General features: G+C 42.0%; 1 protein-coding gene across 1 annotated transcript in view; it reads left to right on the forward strand.

The window, feature by feature from the left end:
* Nucleotides 1–19,107, forward strand: part of PDHX (pyruvate dehydrogenase complex component X) — a 73,704-nt gene extending 54,597 nt beyond the window's left edge. Inside the window, exons 9-11 of the mRNA XM_015410296.1 lie at nt 6,674–6,832; nt 13,003–13,067; nt 17,813–19,107. Of these exons, the coding sequence (XP_015265782.1) occupies nt 6,674–6,832; nt 13,003–13,067; nt 17,813–18,077 (489 nt within the window). The 3' untranslated portion in view covers nt 18,078–19,107. The remainder of the gene's footprint in view (nt 1–6,673; nt 6,833–13,002; nt 13,068–17,812) is intronic.
* The last annotated feature ends 5,334 nt before the right edge of the window (nt 19,108–24,441 follow it).

Consider the following 24,441-nt stretch of genomic DNA (forward strand, 5'->3'; position numbering starts at 1 on the left):
CTCTTGTTCCTCTACCTCTTTGAAACCCAGCTTGTACTTCTAGCAGTTCTCTATCCATGTACTGCTGAAGCCTAGCTTGTAGGATCTTGAGCGTGACCATTCTAGCGTGTAAAATGAGTGCAATTGTGCGATAGTTTGAACATTCCTTGGCATTGCCCTTCTTTGGGATTGGAATGTATACTGACCTTTTCCAATCCTGTGTCCACTGTTGCATTTTCCAAATTTGCTGGCATATTGAGTGCAGCACTTTAACAGCATCACCTTTTAAGACTTTGAATAGCTCAGCTGGGATACCATCATCTCTGCTAGCTTTGTTGTTAGTAATGCTTTCTAAGGCCCATTTGACTTCACACTCCAGGATGTCTGGCTCAAGGTCAGTGATCACACCATCGTGGTTGTCAAGGACATTTAGATCCTTCTTGTATAGTTCTTCTGTGTATTCTTGCCACCTCTTCCTAATCTCCTCTGCTTCTGTTAGGTCCCTACCGTTTTTGTCCTTTATCATGGCCAGCTTTTCACGGAACGTTCCCTTGATTTCTCCAATTTTCTTGAAGAGAGCTCTAGTCCTTCCCATTCTATCGTTTTCCTCTATTACTTTGCATTGTTCGTTTTGGAAGGCCTCCTTATCTCTCCTTGCTGTTCTCTGGAAATGTAGATTCAGTTGGGTAAATCTTTCCTTTTCACCTTTGCCTCTCACTTTCCTTCTTTCCTCTGCTATTTGTAAAGCCTCATCAGACAGCCACTTTCCTTTCTTGCATTTCTGTTTCTTTGGGATGGTGGTGATTGGTGCCTTCTGTACAATGTCACGAACCTCCGTCCATAGTTCTTCAGGCACTCTATCTAGTCCCTTAAACCTATTCTTCACCTCCACTGTATATTCATAAGAGATGTGATCTAGGTCAAACCTGAATGGCCTTAGTGAAGGGGTGTCGAACTGATTTGTTATGAGGGCTGGATCTGACATAAATGAGACCTTATGTGTGCCATAAAATGTAATGCCAGGTAGTGGAGATATAAACTTTATAAAGGACACAAACACAAAGGGTTGTTTTTTTTAACTTAAATAAACAAAATATTGCAAGAGTGCTAATGTTTTAAGCATGTTTTTATTTTAAAAGTCTCTGATAACTGACACCTCTTGCTCTGAATTATTGCATCAAAATGTCTGTGCTGCTGCAATCTTGAGTATGCTGTTCAGGGGTATCTGTAAGCTGCAAACCTACGATGACACAGCAGCAGCTGAACTGGAAGAAGAAGCAGAAGACAGCCAGTTGCACTGCGGGCCTGATAGAAGCCCTCCGGGGGCCGCATGTTTGACACCTCTGGCCTATTGGTTTTCCCAACTTTCTTCAGTTTGTCTGAATTTTGCAATGAGGAGCTCATGATCTGAGCCACAGTCAGCTCCAGGTCTTGTTTTTACTGACTGTATAGAGCTTCTCCATCTTTGACTGCAGTGAAAGCTCATACCCCACCACAAATTTTGCTTGTCTTTAAGGTGCTACTGGGCTCTTACTCTTTTCTACTGGTATCCCATGCCAGGTTTTTTTGGGGGAAGGGGGGTCTGATTTTTTCCCAGGTAACATCAGCACACAGCTGCAGTATACAGATGTACGGCTATAACAATGAAGCAGATACAATGAAGACAGGACTCCCTAATCACTTCTGAATAGGCTGTATATGCTCCAATTGTTTTATCTATGGAGGATTATAGTTTTTGTTTCATTAAATGTTAGTACTTGATTGCATTTTTATAAACCTAGTAGCTGAGTCAGGTGGGCAGGTTATAGAGCAAAATGCCACAATTTGCTCTGCAGGAAAAGCTTTTGGTGTCTAAAAATGCTGTATAGTGAAGGGAAAAAATGGAACTTTTTATTATAAAATTGTATCAATTTATTTTATATGTAGATTCACAAATTTAAAAGTCCCATGGGTGTGTATTTTTGTAACCCTGATATTTAGAGATCCCTGGAAGAGTTCACCCTTATGTTCCAGCAAACCTCTTCAGAAGTAGCCCTTTGTGAGCTATAATACATACATAAATGGTTAAAACACAAAGGCCTAACTTCAAAGGTCTCTCTGGGGTTGTGTTGTTGTTTCTGTGTGTCTGTGTGACAGAAGAGCGACATTGCACCTTATGCAAAATGTAGAAAAGTTTGCCCTCATCCAGCCCATGATAGTGATACACGTCTACTAGCTCAGACACCCTACAGCTGCTTCTGAACCAGAGAAAAATAAACTATAACAATCTGAGTTGTAGGGGTGCTACATAGAACACTGTAGACCTCTGGACAATCTGTCCCAGTGGCCTTTTGAAGATAAACAACTTACAAGATAAGTTGGATCCTTGTGGCGTATGAAGGATAATGCCCATGTGAAGGGAATTGCCCCAAACTATCACTTGTGACTTTCCAGTGAGATAGGAGTAGAACCATAGCCAGCCTAGAAGAATCTGATGTTGACCCTTCCCAAATGCTGATGCTGGAGGCAGCAGGGTTTAAGTAGACAAAAAACCGTGGGGCCTAGGGAGTGATAATTGGTTTCCCCTGCTGATGAAGATGGAAAATTTTCTGTTGGCACAGGCAGGGCTGACCCCAGGTTTTTTTGCACACTAGGCGAGGCTACCTTCTGGCGCCCCCCACCCCCCACCCCCGTTTGCCCTTCAATTTTCAAACATAAATGCATTTTAGGAAGAATGAAAAACACAGACATTGAAATTGCTAGTTTCTTTTTTTTTTTTTAATTGTGAGAACATGGATCCATGCTAAAGATGCCTCAAGGCTCAACCACTGTAATGTCACCTCCTGCCTGGTTCTTTTTAACCTACCATTCCCTGAGCTGATGCAGAAGTTGGAAAAGGAGCCAGTTTCTCCAATAAGAGCTCTGGATGCCAGTTCTCTCCCACATTAATGCACCCCACAGCTAGAACAAACTGCTACTCAGCAATCCCAACAACCAGGATGAGGTGCTAAAGGCAGTTCTGGGCCCCTAAGAACATGGGGCACTTTCTTGAGTAGGAGTGTGCAAAAAAATAATAATTTGGCCCGATTCGGATTTGGCCAAATTGAGCAGAATCAATTTCGGCCGGTAGAAAAACTGCATGTCAATTTCAACAGTACCAGCAGATTTGGGAGTCTTTTGGCCAGCCGAATGTGAATTTCGGCCCTATTATATCCTATGGGCCATTAAAGTCAATGGCAAAAACATAGGGTATATTCTGGAGGCTGGAGAGGAGGGGGTTTGAAGGAGAGGTGGTGGTGGTGGTGGCTGGCATGAACAGCTTCTGCTAGTTGCTTGGGGGGGGGCTTGCTTGCCTTGGTTTTTTCCCCCTATCTGCTCCATCTGGAAGTTGTTCATGCCAGCCACCATCACCACCTCCTGTACCAGTGAATTCCATTTGTTAATCACTGTTCGGGTGAAGTACTTCCTTTCATCTGTTCTAACTTCTAACCTGACTGCTCAGCAATTTCATTGAGTGCTCACGAGTTCTTGTCTTGTGAGAAAGGGTGAAGTACTTCTTTCTCTACCTGCTCTATCCCATGCATAGTCTTGTAAACCTCTTATCATGTCACCCCTCAGTCATTGTTTCTCAAAGCTAAGATCCTCAAAGCATTGGCTGTGTGGAGTGCAGGGAACTACGGCGAAAGTGGCGGGCTCCTGTTCGGTTCCTTATTTCTTTCTTCCTGGCTGACTTCGTGCTTCCACAGTGACTTTGCCTCGGTCACACCCCCACCCACCGCCCTGCAGGGGGCTTTCTGCTGCACCACTTCTCAGACTTGGAAGTGGCAGCCCACCCGGGGAGACAAGCCAAAGGAGGTGAGGTGGGTGAGCAGACGGGATGGAGATGGCTGCTCTGCTGCTGGTGGTGGCTTGTGTGCACCCTGCATTGGTACAACTGGGCTGGACTGAGAAGGCAGGAGCTGAAGGAAAAACCCAGAAGCTGAGGGAGTGCTGTGTTTCTCTCTCCCTTGGCAGCCAGCTTCCTCGGTGATGAGGGCACAGGCGCATGCAAGTGAGCGAGGTCTGCAATCTTGCACTGGAGGGAGAAGGGGAGAAATCTCTGTAGTTGCAGGTTCAGCCACAGGACCACAGCCCCCTGGCCACACCTCACCTGCCAGCCCGCTTGCCTGGCTGCCTTGCACCGCTTCATGCTGTGGCTTAGGGATGTGCATTTTCCACCATAGAGAACAATGTAGGGGATGGGGGCAACATGTTTGGGGGCCCATAAAATTGGACTCTCTAGTCCAATGTTCTTGAAACTTGGTGGTTATCTTGGGGAGAGGAGCCTCTCCCTCAAACCCCCTCCCCTCCAGCCCCATTGACTTCAATGGCCCATAGGATAGAATAGGGCCGAAATTTCGGCGGCCATTGGACAGCAAGCCAATTCAGATCAGAGAATCTGAATCAGCCCTCAGCAGCCTGAATGCACATCCCTATCTCTGAGAGTGTGTGGGTTAGATGGCCCCAGCACCCACCACAACCCTTCCTGGACCCCAAAGCAGGCATTCATGTGGTGGCTCAGCCACTCCTCCAGCCTGCCCCTGTCCCTTCTCTGCCCCCAAATGACATGCCCCACCTCTGCAATATAAAGCCCCGAGACCTCTTCACAAGGTGCTTCTTCCTTGGAAATGCCTAGCATCTCAAGAAGTGTGTGTCTGTGTGTACTGGGGGGGCCTGCACAATCACAACTCTCCTAATAACAACCAGTGTTCCCTCTAAGCTGAGTTGGGTGTGAGCTAGCTCACAGTTTTTTAGCCTCTGGCTTATACATTTTTGTCTTAGGTCAAGAAGGATGGCTCCAGAGCAAACTAATTTATGCAGTAGCCAAATGGCTCACTCACAAGTTTCAGTAGCTCACAAAGCAGAATTTTTGCTCACAAGACTCCACAGCTTAGAGGGAGCATTGCACAGAACATGTACCTTCCACCCCCTAAAAATGTCGATCCCTGATTCTCGGCCACCCCCACCCCTCCTTCTGTGCCCCTGTTGTCACTCCTCCTGTCCTCCCACATCTCCCCTCCTCCTTGGCAGGCCCTTTCCCTCCACCTCCTCCCCAGAAGTAAACCCCCATCATCACTCTAAGGAAGGGGGAGCTCAGCTCTCCCCCCCACCATGATACCCTTCCCCTTCCCTCATCCACCCACAAGGCGCCTTCTCCATCCCCCCATCAATCCCCATAAGGGAGGAGGCGTGAGGGTCTACTTTGGAGGACTGTTGTGAGAACCGCCCCGCTCCCCCTCCGTCCTGCTGGGCTTATGATCCGCTCCTTGCTGTGCTCAGGTTTGCTGACCACCACGCCGGCGGCGCTTGCTGCTGTGGGGGGCGGCTCCCCTCAGCCACTGGGCCAGGCTGCCTTTCAGGGTGCTGTGCCGCCATCCTGCTACTCTCCCCCTCCCCCGTTGTGCTCCTTCTTCCTGGGCAGCTGCGGAAGGGGCCCCCCCGCAGGATGAGGATGATGACGATGGCACTCAGCAGTGTGCTCCCGGTTGCCGGGGTGGAAGGGAAGATGGTGGGGGCAGGAGGGCACCATTGAAGGGAAGATGGTGGGGGCAGGAGGGCACCCTCAAATTTCACCCCGCCCCTGCTCAGGCATCCGGAGGGAGGGCCGTGGAAGGGGCGCCTTTTCTGAGGAAGTGGCCGCGGAAGGGGTGCCTTTTCTGAAGGAGCATCTCTGCGCCCCCTAATGTCTGTGTCCCTAGGCAGCCGCCGAGGTTGGCCTAGTGATAGAGCTGGCCCTGGGCACAAGAGCAATGCTAGCTGGATTCCCCCCACTTCATTGCGGCCCCACCCAAGCTGCATAGCCTTTTGTCCATGTTACTTCCTCCAGCTTCTAAAAGCAGCATTTTGGAGGTCTCAAGAGAGCCATTGGGGGATCCACAACCACATATGTGTGCTTTTTAGGATCCAAGTCAACGTCCAAGTCAGAAATGTCAAATTATCCTATTTTAGATTTATTTGCAAGGAAAAAGTAGACATTTCTTTTTCAGTTAAAGTAGCTATTGGTATTTAAGGGAGTTAACAAAAATAAAGTAGTATTGCATTTGGCAAGTTGGTATTTAGCATTACTGCCTTAAGCCTTATCACAACATGTTTGAGACATATTTCGATCTAATTATAAAATGTCACATTTGAAATTAAGAAGTTTCACACTTGTTAAAAAATTAGCTCTTCTAACCAGTTACATTTGACACAGACACCAGTTACATTTCCTTCCTTTAAAATATTTAGCAGTATTTTTCTTCTCTAATCAAAGTGTGGACAGGAAATCCTTATGATTGGGGTAGGCTGCTACAAGACTTGTTTCCCAGGTATCCACAGTTGAGAGTTGATATCTGAAAGGATATTCCATTCTGTTAATAATTCACCAACAGCTCAGCAACTGTATAGGTTTATCACTCCTTCTGGCTGCCCCCAGCTATATGGTTTCCATGTTTACAATGTACATTCATACTTTGTGACAAAGTAGACATGCTTGGATACCAGCTAATAATTGAAATCTGTTCAGAGTTGTGCATGGCAAATCTTTTGTCATTGTTATTAACCTTGTATTAATAACCTGTGCACAGATGTGAATGCCTATCTCTCCATAAATTCTAAAAGGTTTTCCTTATACTTAGTAATTGGTTGAACCATTATTCTTTTAACAGCTGTATCTCATTGTGTTTCCTTCTTCCAGCAAATGCCAGATGTGAATGTGATCTGGGATGGAGAGGGCCCCCGGCAGCTGCAATCTGTAGACATCTCAATTGCTGTAGCAACAGACCAAGGTTTCATTACACCAATTATAAAAGATGCAGCAACCAAGGGAGTTCAGGAAATTGCTGCTTCTGTGAAGGTTGGTTGCCACTTACTTGGTAATCTTGAGGAGTGGAATAGAAAGCACATAGATTTTGCAACCAAGTATAGGATGTGCCTCAAAAAGAAAGTTCCTTCAGCATGCTTTCAAGCTGTTCTCCTCTGGATATGAAACATCTGTGATAATGTCCCATTCCACAGGAATTACTGTATCTTATTTTGTTTCCTGGCAAACATTCAGGGATTTTAATTGAGATTAAAGTCAACAAATACATTTAGTTTCTGCCCTACATTTATTTTAAAGTTCCTAAAAGAGAGATTAACTTTGAGTACCATTTTAAGCAAAAACACAAAGAGGATAATACTAATTCTCAAAGGGGGGGAAATACCCCTTTTTCGACAAGTACTGGGTTTTCTCATTATTGCTTTGTGTATTTCATTTACTGCCTTTTGAAAGCGGTCATTGAAGGCACTGCTAAATATTTGGTATCCTAGAGTCCTGCCCAGATGATTAGTATTAACTGTGAGAGCCAGTTATTTGCTTTCCTATAGATTCATCCATATAGATAATTTGAAATTGTGACAGTATAGTAATTTGCAAGTCATTTTTAAATTGTTTAATGGCCTGTTATTAAATTTCTCACATGGAGCAGAGATGCCTTTGCTGAAATGTTTATGCTTGTTATTTTATCTAGTTGCCACAAAGTATTAATTTTCAACCGGTAGATGTGGTATAACTGGACAAAACAATCCAGTTTAATATTTTGATCTCTGAAACAGCATGCTTGTTTTGCACACATGCATAGTTCTTTAAAGGCTGTACATACAAAGAATTTCGTACAAGCAAGGGCCCTCCATTACCTTTGGTATTCCACAGATGACACTAAAGAGAGCAAAATTATTTGGATTTTTTTCAATCCAGGTATTAGAAGGTATAGATTGTTCTCTTACTCATAAGAGTTATGTCATTTTTTTTTTTTACTTCTGGGATTATTGCTAGCACTAGTGAAAGTAGAAATAAGCCTCAGGGATATTGCCTTGACCTAAGTTGTTACACACTGGGATTCTTCCACTAGATCCTGTGTATTGTTTCTTTATAAAAGAGAAATATGATATTAGACTGTGGGTTAGATCTCATGCAAGGATCACAGATCTTCCCTGCTTTCCCCTTGCCACAGCAGTCCGTACTGGCATCAGGAAAGTTGATTATCGGGATTTCAGGACCCATATGTCCACTTCCCTTCCTTTCCCTTCCCTTCCCCTGTCCACTTCCCTTCCTTTCAGATGAAAGATTTTCCTTTTGTTTTTCTTTCCCTTTCTGACTGAGCAGCCCTAGTGATCTGTTTTCTTCTTTCCTGAAGAACTCTGGCTGTCCCACCCTGTCTCAGTATGATATTTTACTGCTGGCTCAGCCCAGGAACCTGAATGAAGGGTTGGGATCACCCTTTGACTTAAACCACTGAAAATGTCATTTGAGACATTTTGAATTGCAAAATTAACAAAATATTTTATTCAACATAGAGGGGAAAGGTCAGGTGAAATCAGGGTTGAAATTCATGAGGTAACTCAATATAAATAACTCTGAGGTAAAATCAGTACATGCACAGACTTTAGTTCTTACGTTTCTGTTAATATAACTCTTCACAGTCCTTCAGCTGTTTGTACAGCACCTCTAAACTTTTAAAAAGTCACACACATACACACCCCAAGTTAGTGGGCTGCAGCAGAGCTCCATTGACAGGAAAAGTGGGAAGGGCAATTTTACCCCCTTCATCATCACTGTAGTCCACAGACCCTCCATGATAGTCTATAACAGTGGGAAGAAAGTGCTGGAGGGGGTGTTCTGTAACCAGTTCCTTCACAGATCATTGATTCAAACTAGTAAAGTAATGAATCTGTACTTCTCGACATCAATATGAATAGGGAAATTCTGCTCTCACTAGAAGATCTATCCCCTTTCTTCGGCCCAAATGGAATTCTTTGCCTACCTTCCCAAACTTTCTTGCCAACTTTCCCCCAGTACTCAATCTGTGTAAGACTGCTCTCAGCTAAGGCTGAAATCAGACTCAACTCAGTCAAGGTAGAAATATGACTGACTCCTCCACATGCAGCTCTCAGGTCTTTCTGTGCTCAGCTGATGCTAAACCAATCAGATTGCTTGGAACAGCCTGTCACACAAGGCTCTCTGTTTCTGTTAATATAACTCTTCACAGTCCTTCAGCTGTTTGTACAGCACCTCTAAACTTTTAAAAAGTCACACACATACACACCCCAAGTTAGTGGGCTGCAGCAGAGCTCCATTGACAGGAAAAGTGGGAAGGGCAATTTTACCCCCTTCATCATCACTGTAGTCCACAGACCCTCCATGATAGTCTATAACAGTGGGAAGAAAGTGCTGGAGGGGGTGTTCTGTAACCAGTTCCTTCACAGATCATTGATTCAAACTAGTAAAGTAATGAATCTGTACTTCTCGACATCAATATGAATTAAGTTTACAACAAGCAGAAACCCGCAAGGGCTTGCAGGGGACATCTTATTTCTCCTCCTTCACTATTTCTTCTTTCCCTTCACTGAAAGCCCCCTTAACTTCTCCCCTTTTCCTGCTTCCTTCTCTCCTTCCCACCCAACAGCCAACTTATCAGCCCCTCTGTCTTACGCTTCCCCCTCCCAGCAGCCTCCACCTAGGAAAAATATGGCCCAGTTCTTTGGTGCTCGCTTGCTGGGCCAGGGCCCACTTTCAAAGTAGAGAACCCTCATGGACTTGTGGGAGGGCACATCACTTTCCCCTGTATTCCCCCTCCCCACACTATTTCATCTTTCCCTCCTCCTGGCAACATCTACCTGCTTCCTTCTGTCCTTCTCACCCACTTCCTGAAAATCCTCATATCTTCTCCACTTTCCCTGTTCATTCTCTCCTTCTCAACCATTCATCAAATGACCTATTATTTTCCTCCCATCTTCAGCTATATTTATTATTAATTTACTGTCTTTATATCCCACCTTTCTCTACAGTGGGGCTCAAACCCACTTACATTATTCTCCTCTCCTCCTATTTATCTACACCACAATCCTGTGCGGTAGATTAGGCTAAAAGTCAGGGGTCATTTCCTGCAGGAGCGCACAGGAGCGGAGCTCCGGCAGTAAAGAGCCCAGGGGGCGGGCACATGCAACAAGCCCCACCCCCTGCTCCCAGCAGCCCTCAGTCAGAGCAAGAAGCAGCCAGGTAAGCTGCAGAACACCCCCCCCCCCGGTCCAAAACAGTCCAGTGGCACCTTTAAGACCAAGTTTTATTCAGGTATAAGCTCTCCCTCCTCTATGAGGACAGATCTGCACGTTCCCCCCCCCCAATAGCTAGCAATCCAAAACAGTTCAGTGGAGCCTGAGTGGTGGGTGTTCCCTTCTGACACACTTCCGGTGATGTCAGGGGGTGTGGCATATGCAAATGAGTTATGCTAATGAGTTCCTGCACCTCTTTTTCTATGAAATGACCCCTGCTGAAAGTATATGACTGGTCCAAATTCATCCAGTGAGCTTCCATAGCAAGATGGGGAACCTGGGTCTTCCAGACCCTATTCTGAAGCTCCAACATCTATACCACACTGGTTTTTATAAGGTGGCTGCTTTTGAAGAGTAGCCAGTAGCCATGCCTGGGTGAGTCACGCAAGTCAGATGGTATCAAGGCAGCCAGTAGTTGCTATCAGTCTTCCCTCAAAAGCCAAAACAATCTGGAAGGGACCCTCCCCCTCCCCCTGCCTTTTACTCACAGAAATCAAGCCTTGGAATTGTGTGTTTGCCTAGCAACAGCCACTGAGGAAATCCGTTTGTTAAAGCTACAGGAAATCCGTTTGTTAAAGCTACAGGAGTTCCTTTTATCATTTTTGGTGGTTTTTTAACTCCCTCAATGGTTGCTGGGGGTTTTTAAGATTTCAGATTTTTGTGAAAACCTGGGGCATTGTTCAGGTTTATAGAAAGAACCATCTTGCATGTTCACAGCTCCAGTCACCGGATTAAGAATCCTCAGATTTGACTGACTTTGCTATTAGAATGTACAAGTGCAGGCCCACTATACTTGCGGGTGGATTCCCTCCCCCCACTTTCTCACTGGGCCTGCTCCCAGCATGATTTCTGAGCCTGTGCCCAGCTTGACTCCCAGTGTGGAGTCTGGGCTGTGCAGCCGCCAGAGACCCAGACTGTGCAGCCACCATCACCAGACCCAGCACAGAGCCCCAGGCTGTGCAGCCCTGATCTGCAGATGTAAGTATTCACAGATGGGGGCCACCTATCACTAAAAGTATATAGATGATTGATTATCTTTATCAGGATTGAACTGAATACCCATTGGTTTGGGGTTTTTTTGCAGTGAAAGTTGGCATATCGGGAGGGGGGTTGGCAGCAGAGAACACCCTCCCTCAGGTCCCAGGTAACCAGGCCTCTAACAAACTATTTCCCTAAGGAAAGCCCCATGTGCACATCTCAAGTTGTGGGTCAGACAGTACAGGTAGATAGTCCCTGAGATACTCCGGGCCCAAGCCACTTAATCCATTAAAGGTCAGAAGTATTTGAAGGAAATAAGGGAAGTGTTGTCACACAAATGCACTGGAAGGGATAAGGAGAGAAAGGGAGAAAGGGGAATAGTCTGTTGGAGCAGGTGATCCTCAAATAAGCTGTGGACCTGGAGAGGTTACGGTCATAGTAGAGGATGTAATAAACTGTTGAGGATTGCAAGGCCACGGATGACTTTAAATATAAGGATTCTGTATTCTAAACTGCAGAATCTAATTCTAAACTGCTTTTTAATTATCTCTAAAATCAATCTTTAAGAATTTGTAAGTGGTGATCTAATTGCAAACTTATTGCAAGGTGTTTAGCCATCACTAATCCATAGGCTTTCACTAAACTTTGTAGTTGTGCTTCTTAGTTATATTTCATATGTTTGTGTAATAACTAAGGATAAAGATATTAGAAATTTAGAATGTATGCATTGCATGAAGACTATTTTAAAATAAAAAATTGTTTGGGTATGTAAAATAGTAAACAATTTTTTAAATTTTAGTTATTGTAATAAGCATATGACTCGTCAGTTAAATATAATTTAATTTTATAAGCAGCTAAAGTAAATTATACCACTTTTCCAGTCACAAATCGATTCAAATCAGCTAACAGAAAGCCCAGCTTTATCTATGATTGCCTGCTGTGCAATCTGTTTCTTTTACATCACTATTCATCATGGGATAGAACATATAACTTGGAATATCCAGTGATCAGTGAAATAACACCTGTCCAACAAATACTTGGGTGGCTTTTATAACATTTCAGTTACAATAAATCTGAATTCTTGTTCTGAACAGTCTCTGCGTATCTCGTTTTTAAAGTGTTTTAGCTATAGTGATGCAATTTATGATGGTTTCATGTGACCAGGTTTACCATGTGAAATCATAGGAAATTATGGTTTCGTTACTTCTCAGAGGCAATGATTTGGCACTGTTATCCCAACTCATAGGTTCTTGCTTATGTGGCAGTGCATAAAATCTTATTCAGATGGCTGATACTGGGTGGTATTTCCTGGCAATGACAACTGGTGGTTATTCATAATGGTTTTGATCAAGTATTTGTTGTTTCATTTTAATATTTACTAATAAATAGATTTTTTGAAATATATTATTTTTCATTGATACTGAGCATGTCTGTGAATATGAAGGCAATCTCTATGCTCTGTTTTCTGAAACACTAAAAGACCAAGACCATAGATGGGGACATGCTGACTACTGGATACATCCTCTAGAATGGAGCAGTATATACAGAGAAAATATGTTCAACAACTCTGTTGGAATCTTCTTGTTGTTTGCATGGCTAGCTGTTGAATACAAAACAAGCTGTCCATAAGGAAAAATATTGACTAAGGCAATTTACAGTATACAGTGAGGTTTTGAGAGCCAAGCTAACAGAGAAATCACCATGGACGTTCCAGAGTGATCAACCCTCCAGTATGGGAATATAAGCCTATTCCCGGAAGATACAGTTTGCAGTTCTGCTGTCACAAATTGTGACAGCTGGCTGAATCACTTGATGACTAATCATTTAGGAAAACAGCTGGCTGACAGAAATACTTATATGAGCAAAATATGTTTAAAAGCATCTTAATTTTACTAATCCATTTTCTTTCATGTTTCTGAAACTTATGCTTATTAATATACTTTGGGTTTTATTTAGGCGCTAGCAACAAAAGCGAAAGATGGAAAATTGCTACCAGAAGAATACCAAGGAGGATCTTTCAGGTATTTTAACTCTTTATTGTATGACTTATCACAGCCCATACAGAGAGATCCAGATGGTCAGCCATGTTGGTCTGAAGCAGTAGAACAAATTTAGAGTCCAGTGACACCTTTAAGACCAACAAAGGTTTATTCAAGGCATGAGCAGCAAAGTTGGCATCTGGGTTTATTGCAAGCTCTGGTTCCAGTGTCCATGTTCAAATGAGATGTTGCATTATTGTGGATGAGGAGTTGTTCGAGACATGGACCTAACAACCTCATCTACCATTCCAATGTATTTGAAAAAGTGTGCCTTGCACATGAAAGCTCATACCTTGAATAAACATTTGTTGGTCTTAAAGGTGCCACCGGACTCTAACTTTGTTCCACATCCCATAGAATTACTGTGTGAGCTTGTGCAATTAAATATGTGTGATCTAGAGCAAGTAGACCAGTTGAACTTAATTAAACTTCTTGTAATCTTCGATTGCATGCAGGTTTATCTACCAGTGGAGGTTGCTGTGATCTTTTCTGCTGTGGAATGAGCTTTGCTTTCCTCTGACTTTTTTCCTCAGATGAGAGGCAAACGTCCTCTGAATCCAACCTGATTCTCTCCCAGGTTTCAGAGAGGCTGTCCAAATTTTTGTCACTTTCCCAGGCTTCTGACATGTTGATCTGATTAACTAAAAATTGGTTCTGCATGGTTTTAAAAGAGAAGTGAGGGGTTGGGGGGACTTGAAGAAGCTCTAAGAAGGAAAAGAGAAGGGCACTGGGCAGCTATTAAAATGATATGTGTCTAGATAACACTCAGACTGCTATTTGTGCTCTTGGAACTCTTTCTCTTCCCCCAGTCCAAGTTAATAGTCTTTCCAGACTTAGTGTCAGTCTGTGTCCAAATATGCTTGAGATCATACAGACTTATCCCAGGCATTTGTGTAAGTATATTAGTTTATTTTAGATGAAGTAGAAATCTCTGACAATAAGAACTTGAAGAGTCTTAAATCATAAAAAGATGGAGTATGAAAGAGAACAACAAAGAATGCTGGGGGAAATACAGGATTTGTAAATCATTCTTGTATTTCTTAGAAGCTATGTAACGGTGTATTAACCTCCTGCCCCCCAAGGGAAACATTTCTTTTAAAACAGACACATGGAAACAAAGAGTGTCTTCACCTGTTCTAAAGCAACACATTAACCCCTAAACCACAGGGCTATATTGAGATGGCTACTCTCTTTGATACCCCATCTCTACAGATTACAGCCTTCTGACTGAAGAGATGTTAGAAGTTTATTTATTCCAGGGGTCAAGTGAAAACCTTGAAACCCAGCCAAAGATCACTCACATTTATCTTTTAAGATTTTTATTAAAATCAATCTGATGCGTCTTGAAATGAAATATGAAAGAACCACAGATACAAAAATACTTGCACACGCAAATTAAATCAGAATCAGATATACATATCCCTTATCCTATCCATATTAAGATTAAAGGATGTAGTACAATTTCTGAGGCACTTTCAGAGAGATTAGATAGTCTCATGCAGTCCACATCTGAGAGATTCAGAGGTGTTTTGGGTGTGGCGATTTAGACCCAATTATGTAAAACTCAAATGAGTCTATCAAGACCATTTAATTTGTCTCCTTTGATTCTAAGATGTAAGCAGTTCAGAGTTGACTTCCGTATAGAACTGCATGTTGCAAACTAGTGGTTTGTTCGTTCTTCACATTGCAAGATTTATTTCTGGGCAAGCATCCAGTGATTCACAATTATTTTTCCAAGGATGTAACAATAAGAACTTTGCTGAAATAAAAATAAATTCTCGGGCCTGGTTTGCTTAACAATCAGGGCCTGAGACAGCTGTGTGTATCTGAAGGTTGTTGCTCTTGCAAGCTGCATGTGTGTATGGAATTAATTTCTTCTAATTCCTCTTACCTCTAGACCTGGGGTGTCAAAAATGTGGCCCGGGGGCCAGATGAGACCCCTGGAGGTCTGCTATCAGGCCCGCAGTGGAACTGGCTGTCTTCTGCTTCTTCTTCCAGTTCTGCTGCGTCATTGTAGGTTTTCTGCTTACAGATACACACCTGAACAGCATACTCAAGATTGCAACAGCACAGACATTTGGAGGCAATAATTCAGAGCAAGAGGTGTCAATTATCAGACACTGTTAAATAAACACAATATTGCAAGAGTGCTAATATTTTAAGCATGTTTTTATTTTAAGTAAAAAAAACCTGTTGTGTTTGTGTCCTTTATAAACTTTATATCTCTTCTACTTGGCATTACCAACAAGGTCTCATTTATGTCAGATCTGGCCCTCATAACAAATGAGTTTGACACCCCTGCTCTAGACTGTGGTCCTAGTTACATTATGTGAGTGCCTATGAAAGGGTATGAGTATGTGTATGGGAGTGGCAGTAGTTTGGAGCACATGCTACGCATTCCAATATCATGTTATATATAAAAAAGGTAAAGGTTCCCTTGCTCGAAAGCCAGTCAAATCTGGCTCTAGGGTTGCGGTGCTCATCTCCGTTTCAAAGCTGAAGAGCCAGCGCTGTCCGAAGACGTTTTCGTGGTCATGTGGCCGGCATGACTAAACACCAAGGCGCACGGAACGCTGTTACCTTCCCACAGAAGTGGTACCTATTTATCTACTTGCAATTTCTTGCTTTCAAACTGCTAGGTTGGCAGGAGCTGGAACTAGAGATGGGAGCTCACTCCATCATGCAGCACCCGGGTCTCGAACTGCTGAACTACTGACCTTCCACAGCCTGCAGTTCAGCATCTTAACCACTTGAACCACCGCAGCTCCATCATGTTATATACATACCCGTTTTTTCTTTTCTGTGGGATGTTGGGTAATTGTTTTGGAAAATTTCATTTTGTGCCTGTTATTCCCCATCATTGGTTACCCCTGATTCTCTCTTGCATACTTGTTTATATTCAGTTTGTAGATGTGGGAGCAGAATGATATGGCCTCATGCCATGCATCCTGATGTATCCACCTAGTAGTCCTGGAATAAATTCCATGTGCCTAATGCAGGGCTAGTATCCTTTTATGCACCAAACTGCCTGGTTACTGGTAGAAGGGCTTGTCTGCAGCTGTGCATTGTTCATAGTAGTGCATCTTATCACATGTGTTTTTCTGAAGCTATAAACCTATGTACTGTTCACCAATAAGTTTAGATGTTTTATTTTTAGTAGATTCCAACCTTCTTTGTTTGTCTGTAGCAAAATAACACATACTGAGACTGTTATCAAAAGCTAGATTTCTAATAATTGCAATAAATTACATAGCTTTTGTTGTCCTCATGTGACTGTGTTATGATTTTCATTGGTTGCTGTCTATTTTGTTTTAGGGTTGTTCATGTTCTGTAGTTTAATTTCTTTTTTAGCTAGTAAGATTGGTTTGGAGATCAAATTAAAATTTTATTACAGGTCACATTTATTGGGTTTCACTGTTGTGAACTGCCTTGAGTGGTGGTTGTGGAGAAAGGCATATAATCAATTCCATCTGACCATTTTAACATGAATGAGGAATGGTGAGGACTGGGGATGAGCACAGACCAGGAAAATTGAGGTTTGTGAAGGTTCAAGGTTTGTGGGGTTTCATGAACCATGAACTTTCATGAACCTTTCCATTTAACAAACCAGTTCAGGGTTTGTGAGGTTCATGGCATGGTAGAACGGTCCCCTTGTGGAATAGAAACACCAAACACAGTGAATCTCTAGCTGACTGTCCTCTACTTGCCCTCCAAGTTTGATGAGGATGGGATTTCGGATGGCTAAGTTACAGCCCCCCAAAGCAGGTGCCCCCAGGAAAATGCTCTTTTTGAATGGTCCCCTTGCAAGCTAGAGGCATAAAACTTGCAGGGATCTCCCTCTACCTGCCCTCCAGGTTATGTGCAGATTGGCTTGGGGGGAATCCCAGGGTCCAAAGCGCAAAAGGGGGAAGTCTGTCAAATGGCTCTCCTGCAACTAGAGGCATCAAAGTCGCAGCAGACCTCCCTGGAATGCCCCTCTGTATGCCGTCCAAGTTGTGTACAGATTGGCATGGGGGAGAAGATCTTAGAGTCTAATGTGCAAAATGGAGTCGTCTGTCAGATGCCCCCCCCCCCAAAATTAGAGGCATCAAAGTTGCAGTGGATTTCCCCAGGATGTCCCTATACCTGCCTTCCAAGTTATGTGCAGATTGGCTTTGTGGGAGGGGAAGATCCTAGAGTTCAATGTGCAAAAGTGGAAGCAGTGTGTCAAACAGCCCCCCTGCAAGCTAGAGGCATCAAACTTGCAGCAGATCTCCCTGGGGTGCCCCTCTACCTACCCTCTAAGTTTTGTGCAGATTGGCAGGGGGGAACCAGTTTAATGGCTGCTGGCCATTTAAACCTAACAGCTGACAGGTGGACCTGCCATGCTGTTAGGTTTAAATGGCTGGGAGCCAGTGGGGTCAGTTTTGCTTCCTCCCTCCTTCCAAGTGGGAGGAGTGAAACTGTCCGATTTAATGGCTGCTAGCAATTAATTCATTGGCGCCAGCATGTCTGGCTTCGTGAACTGCTTCACAAACCTCCTGAACCTCCATGATTTTAGAAACAGTGATCTGTACTGGATCACAAAGCGTTAAACAAAATTTGTAAGTATCATTTATCGTATTACATTTTTGTTAATCATTCCTACATTTGAATTAATCCATGGCTATTCCCTAGATTTGTTTCCCCTATGATTGCCATGTTTATATTTACCCTTTGATGTCTTTTCTCCTTCCCCCCCACCCCAGCATTTCAGATCTTGGCATGTTTGGCGTAAGCAGCTTCATTGGTTCTGTAAACCCTCCTCAAGCCTGTTTCTTAGCTGTGGGACGAACTCGAATGGAACTTGGGGTTGTGGTGGATGAAGAAGGGAATGAGAGACTGCAGCAACACCAACTCATGACAGTGACTCTGTCCAGCGATGGCCGAATGGTGGATGATGAACTTGCTTCAAAATTTCTGAAAAGCCTTAAAGCTAACTTGGAGAATCCAGTCCGTCTTGCCTTGTGTTGAAGCAATGACATGTTAATGGTCTTCTTAGCAAAAGTATGGAAACTGAATAAGAAAAGGAAACAAAAGAAAGCCAGGTAAAAAAAAAATAGGGAGATAAAAACTTAGCATGACATAGACAATGACTTATTTATTTGAATGAACTTGAAAGAATTCTTTAAAAATTCAAGATTCTCTCCTTGGCTTTTGTATAGTGATATATTGTTAAACGTATTGAATCAAACTTGTTAAGAGCAATTGCACAATGTGCTTTAATACATAAGGTGGTTGTTTAGTTACTTGAAGGTATATATGAAGAGTAGTAAAAGGGCATGAACTCGACATTTCTTCCAGAGTGAAGAGACCAGCGTGTATTCAGGCAACAGGATATAAATCTCACCAGCCTTTGACGCCAGGAGGTATCTAGTCTGTATCATTGATGCAACTATTTCAGTTGAAAGAAAGAGTTCTGTTAGAAGATGGACTATTTTTATCAACTTTGCTAGCAAGTCCATATGAATTTTCCATACACTGTAGATGTATTGGATAACAGTAAACAGGAAATAAAAATTAGAATGCTGACTTAATTTGCGAGTGATTATAAATGGGGGAAATGTGCATATATAGTTTATAACAATTAATGTCTAGTGCTGTCTTTAAATTGTACATTAGTATTAAAAACAAAGAATTTAAGTACATATTGCACATGATGTCAACCTGTGATTCCTTGGTAATCTTTATCATTCCGACTTTTCACTACTGGTCTTGCTGACAGTTATGCTCCAGTTGTCTTTTAAAACCTGCTGGACTCGTACAGATGTATATCCATACAAAAGTTCAAGTTTTATACCTGGTTTTATAACACACAGCATTACTGATTTGGTTTCCTTCAAAATGAAATCTGTGCCTTTGGTTGAATTGTCTTTTCCACATTTCTTGAGGAGTAAATTCAAACCACAGAAGACCTGGAGGTTATAAGACTTGCATTCTGAACGTAATTGTTATATACAATATATGTGTGTTTGTTCATTTTACCCAGCAGTATAAATTTTCTATCCCAAATATACAGTTTTTTCAGTTTTGTTTTTACTTTAATGATTTGCCAAAGTAAACAGCTAGATAGAAGAGTCTTGTTTTTAGGTTTGCATAGCAGACCTAAGACTTCTGTTACAGGATGGTTTCAGTACAGTCACAAAGTTACACCACTGACTTCAATAGAATGGTGTCAGTCCACTTAGTATTGCACTGTATATAACTGGAAATACATTATCAAATTTCTTTGGCAATATAACTGCTAGATTTGCCGTTAGTGTGAGAATCATAAGATAATTATTTTGCTCAGACACTTCTATTATTATGAAAGCCTAAAAATAGTAACTATACAAATTGCATTCATACTAAAGCTAGTTTTCATTATCATATTTTATGTTGTTTTTAATTAATATCTCTTAATATTCGTTGTGAGAAATGCATGTAATTCAGCTGTTATTCTACAGCAGATCATACTTTTTAATTGTATAAATATCTTAAATTGTTGCTATACCATCTTTGTATTAAGGTACTTCCTACACAACATTTTCTGACATGGTAATTAGTGTTACACAAACTAATACATGGCACATGACTGCATCATCTAACAAAATGTAGATTTATCACATATATGTTGTTGTTGTTAAGTTGCACAGTTGAGTCCGACTCGTCGCAACCCCATGGGCCACATCACATCACATATATATATACACACACACAAAATGTGGAATTCATGCAAATCCTACATAAAAGTGACTGTTGTGCCAGAACATCCTTTATAAAGTGTGCTTTACAGGGGGGAAATTCTGCAAAGAATTTACATTTACACAAACAGAATGAACTTTCTGACAAACATTTCCTGTGCCTAACCATAACTCTTTTGATCTCTGAAGGTGCATACTTTCTAGTGAAGCATAAGCTGTCTTTACGCACTTCCTGGTAATTTTCAATTTTTAAATAAGAGAGTTAGACTTCAACTATTCAAAATTTGTTGCATTCTTCAGTTAGCCTTTAAAACTTTATTGTGGTGTTCATATATCATAAACAGCCATGGTGGATTCTACCTGCCAAGGGGTTCCTAATGGATATAATGCCTGTGTTTATTTCTTGGTTCAAACTGCTGCCAGTCCTTATGTGATTGGGTAAAACAACCAGGATTGTACTAGGTTGTGAGCATCTCAAAAAAGGGAAAGCACCCCAGGGACACGAGAGAAAACAAATGTATTGTACTTAAAATAATCTTCCTAAATAGACATGTTTTTCTTTGCAGTTAGGGATGATTTATCCCCTTCCCCCCTTTTCTTGAAAAAGGGCTGCTCCAGTCATGCAAATCACTCTTAGTGCAAGTGAAGCTTCTATCTAGCAGTGACAGTTAATGCTTCCATGTGATCCTAGCATAGATGCAAGTCCAGTTGTGGCATACACACTGCTACAGTCAACTGAGTGGAGACCATGGATTGCATCAACCAGCCCACAAGGAATGCAGCTATGCATATTTGTTGAACATGTACAAGTGGCCTAATCTGAGAAGTAATCATATTGCATCTCTCCATGAAATATTCTTCCAACATAGCCATTCAGTTTCTGTTAGTAAACATGTTTGCTTTATAACTGGTGTTTTTCATCACACTAAACACTACTTTGTAATAGTGTAAAGAATTAGTTTAGTTCAGATGCTAGATGCAAAGCGGAACAGAATGGAGGGCCCAGATATTGTGGCCCATTGCTATTTATGCCACTTTTTTAGTTCTCTCCTAGTTAGAACCCTGTTGTGGATATGACTGCCATTGAAATACAGTATATTGTGTCCCAGTGCTGTGTGAAGGAAAAACTTTATGTAGTGATCTTGTCATGCTACTGTTGGCTCAGAATATTATTTATTGTTGACTCAAACAATATGTTAGATTTTAATGTCAGATTCAGGGGGGTTATAAGTGTAATTTTAATTTAAATGTGGTAATGTACTCACATATGTGCAGCTTCTGGTAAACTATGTGATCTTGTAAGAATTAAGTTGTATGTGTTTTGTGCTAACACAGTTTCTCCATGCTCTGGAGCAGTAGGAACTTCTCCTCCTTCCCCTTCAGATTTATCTGGACTTCTGGAAAAGGAGATCCTAAAATGCAGAGCATCAGAGGGAGCCCTGGTGTGTTTAAAGAGAGAAGGATGCCGTGCACCATGAAAACTGGAACTCCTCTAACTTCTGCTGAGAAAACAGGGATCCTCCAATTGGACTGGAAAGAGGCTATATTTCCCTGCTCTAAAAGGAGGATAAGCTCTACCAACTTAGAATTAGATCTTTAAAAAAAAAATATTTCCCTTACATAGAACACAAGCCCAGGGTTTTTATAACAAACCAAGATGCCAGCTGTGTTGGTCAGTGCCACCATTGCATTGAGTAGGGAAGCTAATTTAAGCTTTTCAGTCGGTGGTGGGAAGACTCTCCTCTGAGCTTCTCCTCCTCCTCCTTTTCTCGGTTCTGAAATACCAACATGTATGCAATTGGTTTCCTCAGCTCCTCCGAAAATGACTTTATAATGAGTTTGCTCTGCAAATGGAGCAAGTGCACAGACGGGATTTTGCCACCTTCTCTGTCCTTCTGCAGCCACTCGCGCCCTCCCACTCCAAAACAGTCCATAGTGCAGCTCAGGGGGATGCCATGAAGCGTCATCCTGGCCCTGATCATCGCCTGAGCTTCCACTCCATTCATAGAGCAAGGGTTGTTTTCTTAAGCAACAGCTGCCAGTCACTACTAGGAGGACATCGACTGTTTTTGTCTTTATCCAGTGTAGTAAAATAGAATATTCAAGTTATATACTGACCCCAAAATAACTGTGCAAGAATAAATTCAAGGTTCAGAGGTATTTATTGTACTATGTTTAATATTGTGTGTCATCTGTTCTGTGAGAGATCTACGCCAGCAAACTTGACACCCTTTTGACTAAACACTGCTTGTTTTGGTTGCCTGTTTTTACAAATTGTTTAGAAGGAAAAAAATTGAGAAAATGTGCATTTCTTGTGCAGAGAGCTAATTTATCCCTGTAGTATATATGGGTTTAATTGGTCAGACTTGATAAACCATTGGAGTGGATCGGAGCACATTTCAAAAAAGGGAAATAACCATGTGGTACCCCAGTGCAGATGAGGGTTTCAGTCCAGGGAACAGAAGGAATTTACCTCCCCGGTACATTTTTGGCACTTAAAGCTGACACCCTTCACCCTCCCCCAGTACTGCTAGCCGGTGGGGGGGATGATATGTGTGGGGAGTAAACTTTTTTAAAAAATATTTTTAATATAAAAAACTACAATACAAAATAACGACACAATGAACAATTAGCATAAAAGTCTATATAAAAAAGTCTTGTTAGGGAAATCTAGGCTAACCAAATACCAGTAACTTGTATTTGGCTTTTGATATATGTGTGGGGAGTAAACTTCTTTCCCCTTAACCATGGTCCCATGCTCATTTTGTGCTTCATGCATTTGCTTATACCTTTTCTAGAAAGTTGCAGGGAAATCCATTTATGGATCTTGCAGCATTGTGGTTGTGTTGGCCCATTCAGCTTGCTGAAGATTTTGTCAGCTATACTGGTTAATTGGGGCCTGATTTTAAATTGTCCACAAAGCAGTAATCACACCAATTAACAATTTTGGAATTTGCCTTTTTGCACGCAAATATAGATTAGACCAGCAGGGGGCAATCCGATCAGCCTTATTTATTTAATGAATTCATCGTGCTCTTTGGAGGTTGATGTAGCCAGATCATGGCTACTACCCTTTACATATCTGACTAGTATAAAAACTTTCAAACAGAAATTTTGGCTCTTTTGATCTGTACAGAAGGTATTTAAATCAAGAAAATATACATGATTCATGACTTGTCACTGGGTTCAAGCAGAAATACCTTAGAAATGAAATAAAATTGATCTGCTATTCGTTCTTGGAAAGTCAGAGAGAACAAGTTTTCTTTTATTCCCTTAGAAGCTCATTGATTAACAAATCTTGAGCCGCAGAAGATTCTCACCCTTCATTTTTTGGATGCAAGGGCAGCATGAGTTTCCCTCAGTCATTGCTCTCATATCTTTTATATGTCAGTCCCTTCAGTTGTTTAAATCAAAAGAGGAGCAGCCACTAGGAGGAATTCTAGTTGGCTTGATACTCAGGAGTTTTAAATGCACATTGTACAAAATACTAGTAGACTAGACTCCCTTTATCTCATTTAAACTAGCATGAAACCTATTAAAACCAATTTATTTTCTTAGTGATAACTGTGGAATATGATTTCTATGTTCTGAAGAAAGATTTGCAATTGTCATGAATGTTCCCTGTTGGAAACCTGCTGAGAGGATCCAGCCAACATCAGTCAACATGACCTAGGCTGAACTGTCAAGTGATGCTCTGTCTTCTTGGTGCTTGGGGGGCCAACAGTGGGAGGGCTTCTAATGTCCTGGCCCCACTGGTGGACCTCCTGATGGCACCTGGTATTTTTGGCCACTGTGTGACAAAGTGTTGGACTAGATGGGCCTTTGGCCTGATCCAACACTGGCATCTCTTATGTCATCAGAATCCAGATGTTAAAAATAAATAAATAAATAAATAAATAAGAGAAAATAAAAAGAAAAATGTAGCACAGCACAAAGGCTGAGGAGAGCAACATGATGGTTGTATTTATTCAGTGTACCTCATCCCCCCCCCTCAACCCAGACTCCTGTGGCTGTCCCGTCCCATGCACAGGCAGCACAATCTATATTGGAGAAGAAATTATCTGGATGTAAAAAAAAGCTATTTCTGGGTGTGTACAGAGAAGCTGATTCAGAAGCATAACAAACTTCTATGCAGTTATGCCCACTTTCCTGCATTAGAGAGAAAAGTGGCAACATGATGCTAGTCCTTTTACTCTCATCTCTTATGTCATCAGAATCCAGATGTTAAAAATAAATAAATAAATAAATAAATAAGAGAAAATAAAAAGAAAAATGTAGCACAGCACAAAGGCTGAGGAGAGCAACATGATGGTTGTATTTATTCAGTGTACCTCATCCCCCCCCCTCAACCCAGACTCCTGTGGCTGTCCCGTCCCATGCACAGGCAGCACAATCTATATTGGAGAAGAAATTATCTGGATGTAAAAAAAAGCTATTTCTGGGTGTGTACAGAGAATCTGATTCAGAAGCAAGAATATGCAACAGTTTTTCAGGGCAGGTGACTGCAGAATCATTTCCCCTCTTACAGTATCCATAGAATTAAACAGGAATGTACAGGGGTTTATAGATCTTTTCCAGCAATGGTAATCCAGCATGTTGAGATGTTTTGCTCCATTTTATGAGGTGAATATTGAGAGTAGGAAAGCTGGCTTGCA

Source organism: Gekko japonicus, unplaced genomic scaffold, assembly GCF_001447785.1.
Source record: "Gekko japonicus isolate JY-2015 unplaced genomic scaffold, Gekko_japonicus_V1.1 scaffold1323, whole genome shotgun sequence".
In the NCBI taxonomy this organism is placed as follows: domain Eukaryota; kingdom Metazoa; phylum Chordata; class Lepidosauria; order Squamata; family Gekkonidae; genus Gekko; species Gekko japonicus.